Genomic DNA, 12168 nt, shown 5'->3' with positions numbered 1-12168 from the left:
TTTCAAGAGGACATGTTTTTAATACAAACAGTTATATCACTTTCTTGGTTAAACTAGTAATGAATGTGAACATTTGATGGTCATGTAGAGTTGTGTCTGTGTAATGCAATGACACATAACTGCTTAGAAGTTTTTTTTGTAAGCTAATATACATAAAATCTAAAGTTTTGGTAGTTTAAATATTTTCCTCACCGTTTGTTACCATATATTACATTATAGGTGTTTTTAACGATGGCACCAATATTTCTTTGTTTTCTAGCAATTTTCAGTTTACTTTGAGACCAACGTAAAAAACGTTTATAATGTAATACAAATAGACATGAAATACCAATACTTCAATCTACAATCTACAAAGGTAATCTGTGAATATAATATATCAGTGGCATGTTGCAGCTGCGGATGGAACATGGAATTGATAGTAAATAGCAATTACACGTTATTTCTTACTAGTATATTCATGTTCATAACACCGACCGCAATTAGATGTAGTAGAAATTTAAACTATTTAATATCCGGTCATTCAATTTGTATCTGGAACCAAGGAGACGAGGCATTTAGAGTTATTTCATAGGTCGAACATATATATGTTTGTCTGTAATAATTCAAATATTCAAGAATTATGATAAGTATTTCACGAATTAACTATTTCATGAATATTTTTTTTTAATCATATCAACTTACATAAAGCGGATTGCATAGTTGCAAGATAACTGACATATTTACATGCATACTAGATATGTCAAAGAGGTTTTGTAAGAGTTCCTTTTAGTAAAGAGAGTGTGATGTTCTCTTTACAAAAGGTATCAAGTCCAACGTACCCATTCTCGTATCCAAATGCTATGCATACATAAGTTCCAGAATTTTTTGTTAATGTTTTTTAAAAATTTTGCTCATTTGGTTTTATTTATAAAATACCGAGTACACAGTTATATTCGTGTTTTCAGCATCACATCTTTGGGTGACCACAACCTATTAAAAAGTAGTACGAATTATTAACCCAATTTGCAAATACGTAATATGAAAGCTAAAGCTATAACATCTGAGATCATCCCCACTTTTGATGCGGTTCGTGTTGCTTAGTCTTTAATTTTTCTATGTTATGTCTTCTGTACTACTATTTGTCTGTTTGTCTTTTTCTTTTTAAACCATGGCGTTGTCAGTTTATTTTCGATATATATGAGTTTTACTGTTCCTTTGGTATCTTTTGCCCCTCTTGTATACGGTCTCTTGTATCCCATTTTTACCAGGAATTAGATTTCTGAAGTTTTCATACGTCAAACATAAGGACGTCGTTTCGTATATTGGATTAATTACAAAGTGAATGAAAGCTTGAGTAGGTAATACTTCTCTCTAAATACATTTTAAAGTGTTGAAGGAAGTGATGTTGTACAAGAATGTTAGATTTAGATTATAAACTAGTATTAAATTCATACTTTTTATTTCAAATCGTTTACAATCTTGTGATTAAAACAGATTTATAAAAAAGTTATTTTTTATAAAAACAAATTAATCTTGTGATTAAAACAGATTTATAAAAAAAGTTATATCTATTTCCCCTTTGACACGTAAATTAAGGCAACAGTTGTGTCCCGATGTTCAAATCTTAAACGATTAAGAAGACTAATCAAGGCAACAAATCTATCTAAGTGCAATAACGCCAAAAAAACAATTTGGCCAGATTTTCATTTCTTTGGTCAGATTCCATCACAATTTTGGGTTTATAAATTAACATGTTCCGAAATAACTTATCAGTACTGTCTCCAGAGGAGACAAGACAATACGTTAATTATTTGGCCATACCATAAATTCTTATTATATACTAGTACTATCTGTATTCAGATTTCAAAAATGTGTATCATAATGGTCCCGCCAGTAAAGATATCCCAAGTATTGCCTCCGCAGTTCACGACTTCAATCCTGGTTTTGATACAATCTTAGATGTTAAAACTTTTCAAGAATTTTGGATTGCTTCAAAAGCGGATGAAACTGACAATGTTGGCTTCTGTGGAAACTTCACTTTCCACTAAGCAGAAATGAAGACAGCCTACAATTCAATATGTGAATTTTACATAATGAGAATGTAAAAGTCACGTTTAGCTAAGTCAATCTCCAGCAAAATCTGTATTTCGACACCTTAGTATTTTGCTGTTGTACTCAATATTGATTGTCAACCAAGAATGGAACAAAGATTATTTAGTATTGGATTTTTTATAAAGCTTGGCAGTTTGTTTTAATATGGCATTTATTTATTTTGATATTGACATTTAAAAAAATGTTTCAGTAACGAAAAATAGTTAAAGTCTATAATTATGGCTCCGATGCCTAATGCCTTAGTGATCCACGGTAAATCGTCCTCTTATAGTTTTATAAGATTTGAAGAAACGAAACATTATGATTCTATATGCGTACATATCACAATTATATCCTGGCAATATTATGCTTGTTTGGTTTTAATGTTGAAGTAGTATGGTGTGTATGCACTAAACTGCTTTTGGTAAACAGTTGTGTTTACTACCTTTTGTTAAGACAAAACGTAAAAACATAAAAAATTTGAATTTGAACCATAGTTTCTTAACAATTCATAAATTGCAATCTAATTGATTAGTAGAGATATATGCTCTTAACCTTAATCTTTCTATGAAGTCAATATAATTATCATGAAAATTAGCATCCAAAGTTGTGTGGTCGGCAAACATGACGTCATGGTGGCATATTAACTAATCATAGATACCCGTAATTAAAATTTTGTTCTCGAGACGCACGTTTAGTCATTAAAAGACTCATCCGTGACCCTTGATTAAAAAATGTTGAAAAAATTAATCCATAATTTTGACCATTTAATGCTTATTTATGTCAATATACAAGTGCTAACTACTGGGATGGTGATCACATGGTGAAGTAAACCTCAACCAACAGTTGTATGGACCCAGTGGTTGTAATCAAACTCACCACAGATAACAATAATTATAATTGTGTACTACAGACACGTTTCGTCTACAAAAAACTAATCAGTGACGCCCGAGTATGAATCCAATTAACCTCTGATGGGAAATCACATTTAGTCATTTTCTCTGAAACTACATTTCCAGCAAATAATAGCTTGAAGAATATATATGACAACATATTTTCGTCATTTATGTCAAGGTCCGGTTTATACCAGGAATTACTTATCTGAAGTGTACCTACTTCATACAAGGGCATATTATTGAACGTCTTGAAACGTGTTTATCCTACTTACTTCCTTTTTCTTTCAACTAGTAACTCCTCTTCTGAAAACTTGTAAGATAATGAAAAAAAGGATGATGAATTAAATAAAATATTCAGGTCAAATTCATTTCATATATTTGATGCATAATTTTTAATAAACGTATTTTTATTTATTAATTGAACATACAAATAAACAATATATATATATGCTGTTAGTTAAGTTATGCAATTGTATCAAGTGCATTTTTTGAAATATAAAAAAAGTAGATATAAATTAAACATTTTCAGTAATGTACACAATGAACCTAATGTCGTTTTATTAGGAAACAATTTCATTTATTGGTTTTTGCAATATTGTTTCTCTTTCTGAATTTATAATTTGATGGCAGACGTTATTAAAAGAACTGAAGCCACGTGGTACAAATTCTATGAACATATAGTACCTAGGATTCTTCAATATCAATAAAACCAGTTTGAACAACAAAAACATCCTTTTTTTGCAAATCTTGTACAAATATTTCAACAGAATTCTCACCAAAAAAAACTTTTAATACTCATTTTTCTTCAAAAAAAAGTCGAGGTAACATATTTTTCATTTTTTATTAAATGAATTTGGAAGACTTTATCTGTATCATCATCATATCATATCAAAAACTGTTGTGTTGACTCCCCTTAAGAACACGTGATAACTTAATAAATTTGAAGTATTTACAGCTTATATACGTGGGTTTATTCCCAAAACACTTATATATAGATACAAAATCAGTAACTCTGATATTTATATCAAAATTGTTTGCTGACAAGTAAGTACGTTTATCATTGACTAATAATTTACTTCACTTTTTGAATATCACTTGTACATGTTGTAATACATAATTGAAATCATCTTACTATTAAGCATACATTGCATCACATTCTATCATCCTCTACATGTGTTTCTTCGAGAACATGCCAATACATCTTTTCCGTCCTTGATACTATATATCTAACTTTATAATGAGGTATGTTTTCCACAATCTAGGATTCTGTTAGTTATTTTCTAATTTGTAGAACATGTTACCCTTTCAATTAAAAAAAGAACTTAATATCATGACTTTGTATTTTTCGCTTAGCCACATTTAGTTCATGGTGGATTCTTTTTTAAACTTCACGACACATGAATGTATTGTCGTGTCCTGATTATCATAATGCAATGAATTTGTTCGTTTTCCTGAAAATCATACCTTAATTTTCTTTTATTCTTACTCGAAGCCCTAAATCTAGCGGACCAGCTTAGGAATATGTTGATTTCGATCATGATTTAAGTGTGGAGCTAGGTCAAGTCATATAAGACTAGTTTCTTGAAATTTTATTGTTATCGAAATTATTGAACCAATATGTACTGTACTAAGTCTTGCATGCACTTTTTTTTTTAATATTTATTACACATCTATAACGTATTATCCACACATACTATTTCATTCAGTGGTTGTTGTTTGCAGTCTTATTAAATTTCCAGTTTGTTGTCGAAAGTCATCAAAATGGGATTTTAATAAACAATAGAACTGAGCACGTGGAAAGCAAAACATAAAGAGCCATACATTTTCTATGCGTATATACTCATCATAGATACCAGGATCAAAATTTTATACATACGCTAGACGCGCGTTTCGTCTAAAAAAAAGACTCATCAGTGACGCTCGAATCAAAAAAACGTTCCCATTTGTTAATCAAACTATTCCATGAGAGTTGATTCATGATTTGTTGTATTAATTCGTTCTTTAATAATCTGTTTTATTTTATTTACCTTCATGAGCACGTGTGTTTACATTCTTTTATCACGGTTACTCCCTCGCACTTGCGCTGTTACGTTGGCCGAAGCTTATTATAAAAGTAAAACAAATAAACCCAGTGCATATTAATGTTCCTGTTTTCCAGATACTGTTCTTTCTTTCAACGATGAAGTGCACACAGTTCATTGGAGTTGTTTTTATATGGTAAGTCACATAATATATTTCATAATATATTAAACAGTGCTGCAGATTGCATTTAACCCCAACAATCCATAAATCAATCAAAACAATGTTCCAACTTAGATTAATTATAAATAACAATAAACTAAAATGTGCACATATCTATTCTTAGGCTGTTAGAATCACGAGTGTTTTCTAATTCGTTTTCACGCAGTAACGCGGATCCAGAATAATGTTATTTTTGGTTAGTTAGTAGTATTGTGAAAGGAAATTCACAATACAAAACAATACTTAAAAAATGAAAACTACGTTCTTAAAAGGCTCTTGTATATACTGATACCTTTATGCTTGAATTCCTACTAATTAAAAAAAAACAAGTTACAGACACTCTTCCTCATATTATTAATTTATTATAATATACTGCCAATATTCTTTTTAGGGTCTCCAAGTTTCTTTGGGTAAGATATTATCAAATATAATGCATAAAAAAGGAGAATACAAAGTCAACTATCGATACACGTTTGTGTACATTTTCTTAGCTCGACGCCTATCTACACAATATGAAAACTACGCGTTATACATAGTATGCGTCCGACGCGATTTTCTGGATTTAAGCTCATCAGGGACATTCAAACCCGATTATTTGAACTCCAATGTTGTAAAAGAACTGAAGCAGTTTCATTTAAATAGATATGAGAGGTTACTGAATTTAGAAAAGAAACACATTTAATCGACATCGGATCGTTAATGATTGATTTGCGCAAGAACTATGATAAATGCTAGGAATAAATAGTAATGCCATACTATTAACAAAGACAAATATACGAAAGAAATAACGAGAGTATTGGAAAATACAACTAAAAATGAAATGAAAAAATACATTAAAAAAGGGGCGAAAGATACATGAGGGACATTCAAACTCCTAGATAGAAAATAAAGATAATGCCACTGCTAAAATAGACAAAGAAAAAACAGACAAATAATTGTACAAAAGACGCAACATAGAAAACCAAAGACTAAGCAATACGAAACCCACCAAAAACTATATATTATACAAATGTTCAAATGAAATTCAACTTTGTCATTATAGTTAATACAAAATACTTTGTTGATCATTGTGTTCCTCTATAAGAATGTTCGTTGTTCAAAATTTCCATCTTCTGGTCTAAGTTAAGACGTGTGAGCAAAATATAAGTTGTTTTATGCTCAATATGACTCGATATCAAATTTCAAAAATACTTTCATTAAGCAATGCGTCATATCATATAACAATTTGATAAAAAAAACCTTGTTGGATGAAGTATGATACAAAATAAGATAGGTACTATAACCCCGGCATTGTTCAGATTAGCTTCTTTCACGGACCTATCTATAAAACAATTTCATAAAAGTCTATTCAATTGTTGTGTTTTAATATTTGATTTTGCCATTTGATTTGGGACTTTCCGTTTTGAATTTTTGTCGGAGTTCAGTTTTTTTGTGATGTTACATATTCCTAAGACTAAAATTGATAAGCCTTTACATGTATGTTACGCAATTAAATGCAAATTTGATTTGTATCGCTCTTATTATGTTGATGATTTTTTCATTTCAATTCATCCATTTATAAAATTTTCTGACGTCAGAAACGCGAATCAATGAATGTGTTTGTAGATAGATTTTTTTGTGCTCTGTTAAATTGTTCCTTTTAAAATTGTTACACAATGATGACTGCTGTATCCATATTTTGACTATTTTATTTATTATGTCTTTAGTTCACGCATCATTGTAAATATACCGGAATTATATGAGACTGTCATCAAAGTGAGAAGGTTAGTGCTATAAAACCAGGTTTAATCCACCATTTTCTACCTTTGAAAATGCCTGTACCAAGTCAGGAATATGACAGTTCTTGTCCATTCGTTTTTGATGTGTTTTGTTATTTGATTTTGCCATGTGATTATGAACTTTCCGATTAGATTTCCTCTAAGTCCAGTATTTTAATGATTTTTCTTTTTTCTAGGCATTAAAACTTTTACACTTTCTTTTCAAGTTTACGGAATGTGCGACATGTAGCATAGGAATTGACGATCCAGAATTGAACAGATTGTGGTATCTTGTAAGTAAACAAATAAGAAAATGATAAATTTATATTGGTGAATTGTTTATATGACAACTCACATACTGTTTAAGGTTAATTTTAGGTCGGCATCGATAAGTTTAAGCAATGCTATTTTGTCATTTTTTTATCGTCAAACATACAAACCTTTTTTTTCAAACAGAGCACAAAAGATATTCATTTGAGAGATTAAAGTTATATTTATATCATAATAGAGACAATTGGTATAAATAAATATATGACAATAAGTTATTATCTTATGATGTTAATATAAAATGATTAAATTTAATAAATATTGTACAAGCTATCTTCTTTCAAATCGACATCATTTGACAATTTAAGTGTAGCATCATTGATTTAACTTGTTCATCGCAACTAGACGATTTCTACCGAACTTTTGTGGTTAAAGTTTTTCTTTCAGATTCAAAAATTGAAAATAAATTTTTCACAATTCTGTTTTTTCGAAAATTAATAGGACAGGAAAGTAGTCAACATTTCATTTAAGCAAACTTTTTAATCTCTTGTTTGGCGTTATAACTATTTTGATCTGAGCGTCACTGATGAGTCTTGTGTAGACCAAACGCGCGTCTGGCGTATTAAATTATAAGCATGGTACCTTTGGTAACTATTATTGTCGTATAAATGATAAAACGGCACTTTACGCTACAATGTTACAAACTAAATCTATACGATTTTATTTTATTTAATAAATCATATATCTTTGTAAAGTTCATGGTACTCTCTTATTTTATAAATCTCGGAGTCAAGTTATTAGTCTTTGGATTAAAAACACCCTAAGTATAATTGATTGAGTGTATTGCAATGATAAAGCTAGCGTATATGATATCTCAGGAACAAACTGTTCCCAGGTTATCTTAAAACAAGCATGTGTGTTTTTTATATAACTTTTCAAGTTAAAAATCTCTACAATCTCTGATAAATGAATGACCACTTAGTACATGATTTAAATAAATTGTTATCGACAGAAAAATAATTGGAGAAATGGATATGACATGAATGTATTGCCAGCATGGAGAAGTTGTGTAAATGGTTCTGGAGTGACAGTAGGTGTTGTTGACAAAGGCGTTCAGGACCACACAGACCTAAACATTGTAAGTGCATACTCTAATTTTCTGTCTAATCAAAGAACAATCATGCTGCGTTTCTTATTCATGAAAGTTTTTTAATCATGAATATAGAGTATAATCACTATATATATGAGATCCGATTTTGAAAGGTTTTGACTAGAGAAGACACGGCTAATAAAAAAAGACCAACAGAAATACATTAATACACAAAACAATACATATAAAACTTAATACTGAGCAACACGAGTCCAATCAAAACTGTGGATGATCTCAGGTGCTCATGGAACCCTTTATAACTTGCTGTGCGGTGTGAGCAAATGCTCCGTGTTGAAGACCGTACCTTGACCTATAATGGTTAACGTTTATAAATTGTGACTTGGGTGGAGAGTTCTTTTATTGGCACTCATATCACAACTTCCTATATCTTTATATTTATTTTCTAGAATAGAAATTTGGATTATGGAAAAAGACAGTCAGTGACATATTGGTAGGTCAACACTTATATATCTAAGTAAAAAATGCAATTTTATCTGTTAGAAACAAAATAACAAGCTTCGTGACATTGTTGTCTTTTGTTGACTTACAATTATCAAGATATATAAAACATTTAATCACTTGAAATAAGATGAATATCATTGACTCATATTGAACATGTGTGTCAAAAGGTCTCTATTTATACCATGATAAACGATAGGCAAAATACAGTAAATTTAACTAGGCAATGGCATGAGACATTTGTGACTTCAAATAAAACAAAACATTCACTCTTTATATCAATTTATTTTCAGGGCAGACCAGTTGATATTGGTAAGAACACTAACTTTATCAAAGAACCTGAATTTGTTTATAAACTTGTAATGTCTTATTAGTTTTATAACACTTTCGTCCCCATACAGATTTTACAAGGTTTAATACAAATTTTTCCTATTGATATTTAACGCAACAATTGTGTTTACTTTCAAAAATGTTAAAGATAAAGATATATATTGAATTTTACTGTGTAAAGTCACATTTGGTTATCTTATCAAGTCCTTGTTATTGTTTCATTTTTTTTAATGCATGCTTATGTTAGGTGTAAAATTTATGACAAATGTAGATAGTACATTTCCCTTTAAATTTTGTAAGGCTTGTTTCGCGAAAACAACAACACCAAACCTTCATTTTATTCCTGCTTTTTCACATATATATATACTATCAACTCATAACAGTCTTTTAAAAAGTTTGTTGTGTATTACCATAACAGGATTTTTTTCGTTTCTATCTATTTGCCCAGTTTGAAAGAAATATGAACTGTATTTGTTCGAGAACACACACTTTTTCAGAGTTAAAACATCGGTTATTATAATCGTTCATTATTGGAAGTAAAATTACAGTGATTTGTACGTAGTTTTCTGCCTTACTCTTCTTCGGTGGTGTCACCATTTATGAATACTTACGGTCGCCATGACACATAAGTAGTCATCATATTAGTGAATTATAGACAAAGCCATGTATAGTACGAAATCTATAGCTGTTATAAATAATTACATAGTTAATCTAAAAACTGATATATAATTTCAAATTTGATAAAATGCACCAAGATAATGTTTAAGTACCGGGATTAGATTCCATGCCTCTGATTTGGTCCCTTTTTAAGCCAAGCCAAAGAATCTGATTATTCATAGTAAGCATGATTTACGCTACATCACCATGGGATTAAAAGGGTTTTTGTAAAAGAGGGACGAAAGATACCAGAGGGACAGTCAAACTCATAAATCGAATATAAACTGACAACGCCATGGCTAAAAATGAAAAAAAGACAAACAGACAAACAATAGTACACATGACACAACATAGAAAATTAAAGAATAAGCAAGACGAACCCCACAAAAAACTAGGGTTGATCTCAGGTGCTCCGGAAGGGTAAGCAGATCCTGCACCACATGTGGCACCCGTCGTGTTGCTTATGGGATAACAAATTCGGTAAATAGTCTGATTCGGTAGGTCACATTCATGTAAGGGAAAGGGATTGTAGTTACGACGTAAGGAACATATCTGATATCGTTTGTGAAACGGTTATTCCAAAACGGTCAACCAACTCGTGATTGCGTCCGTAAAATTTACGAAGGGATGATTTCAAATTCACCATTTGGAACTCTTGGTTTAATAGCTTCCTTGTGAGCAGCAACTCTTTATCAAGAAAATCATGATAGGAAATGCAAGCACGGGAATATTGTATCAATTGGGAGATATATACCCCGTATGCAGGTGCTGCTGGAATGTCGCTACTTAGAAATGGAAAGTGCACAATTGGAAAGATGAAATCATCTCTTTTGTCGTAAAGTTTTGTTTTCAACCGACCTTCATTGTCAATTTCTAGATGTAAGTCAAGATAAGAGACCAACCTAACTGTATCCGTAGTATCCTTTATATCTAGTTCGATGGGATGGATGAGTTCAACATAGTCACCAACTTTTGAATTATTTAGTGAAAGAACATCATCTATAACTCTCTAAGTATTATAACAAATGTATCTGAATCAAAATTCTGTTTTCAAATAATTTCGGCAATAGGTTAATGTTCGCATTTTGCATACACTTAATCTGTGTCGTACCCTTCTATGGTAGTGCATATATATTGAAATTTCATAAATTTATAATGGTTATCATCTTAAAGGAGCAGAACAGACAAAATCAACAAAGGTGGCGATATGGTTACAATAGACAACCTCAACAAAGATGGAATTCTGCTTACAACATCATACAGCGTAGAAAACAAGAATCACTTAAGTAAGCCAAAAATCTGCAGTCTGAACTGATCAACAAATATGCAACTCACGTAGTCTTGAATTGGTTCAGTTCTTTAATAATAAGTTTTTCCAGATGTACATTCCAATTTCTAATGAAATTTCAGTAAACCTCAGATTTTCATTAAAAAAAGACAACAGTAGTATACCGCTGTTCGAAATTCAAACTAAAAACTGACGGAAACGCATCAAATATAAGAGAACTACGACACAACAGAAACACAACATTAAAATGTACCAGCAAAAGAAACGAACTATAATAAAACAATGGCCATTTTTCTGACTTGGTACAGGGCATTTAAAAAAATGGTGGGTTGAATCTAGTTTTGTGGCATACCAAAACCTCCCGTTTTGATGGCAATGCTAATTATAACATTAGAATGACAACATTACATGACAGGACTACAATACAAATAAATGGGAGAAAATCTAGGACAGAGAAGCATGACAAATTACAAAAACAAGAATATTTTGTACATCAAACTTGCCATATTTGATATTTATACTTTACGTTTGATGAAGTAAAATTTTCCCATATCGTCCGACCCGGTTTTGCAATTTTTCGAGTTCACACAGTTCCGGCAGTTTTTTTGTTTTTGTTTTTTTTTTTACTTTGAAATGTCTTCTCACTCGATTTATGAGAATTGAACAACTATTGTTACCTCAAATAAACATATTTCATATGCAACCGTTATTTGCAATAATTTTTTTTGGTTTTAAAATGATTATTTTGAATAGATCATTTATTTACCGCATTGTAAAGAATACTTTTTAGAATAATTAACACTTCTTACTTCCTTTTTTTCAAGACATGGTACAAGAGTAGCCGGTATTGTGGCAGCGAAACAAAATAGACTTGGTATAGTTGGAATTGCATTTGGAGCTGAAATTGCTGGCAAGTTTTTCTTTTTTCTTCAACTTTTAACCAAGAAGTAGGTTCGGTGAGACCTTAAAATAGCTCCCTTTTTAGCTTAAATTTCAAATTAGAATTTATTGACCAATATCACAATGAATTATAGTTTATACATTGACTACATA

General features: G+C 30.8%; 1 protein-coding gene across 1 annotated transcript in view; it reads left to right on the top strand.

Annotated features, from left to right (window-relative positions):
- The first annotated feature begins 8270 nt into the window (after window positions 1-8270).
- Window positions 8271-12168, top strand: part of LOC139510979 (proprotein convertase subtilisin/kexin type 6-like) — a 43247-nt gene continuing 39349 nt past the window's right edge. The window contains exons 1-5 of the mRNA XM_071297540.1: window positions 8271-8369; window positions 8789-8832; window positions 9134-9152; window positions 11001-11113; window positions 11940-12025. Of these exons, the coding sequence (XP_071153641.1) occupies window positions 8271-8369; window positions 8789-8832; window positions 9134-9152; window positions 11001-11113; window positions 11940-12025 (361 nt within the window). The remainder of the gene's footprint in view (window positions 8370-8788; window positions 8833-9133; window positions 9153-11000; window positions 11114-11939; window positions 12026-12168) is intronic.

Source organism: Mytilus edulis, chromosome 2, assembly GCF_963676685.1.
Source record: "Mytilus edulis chromosome 2, xbMytEdul2.2, whole genome shotgun sequence".
NCBI classification, from domain to species: Eukaryota; Metazoa; Mollusca; class Bivalvia; order Mytilida; family Mytilidae; genus Mytilus; species Mytilus edulis.
Note: the sequence above shows the minus strand (reverse complement) of the source record. Positions and strands in the feature narration are given on the sequence as shown.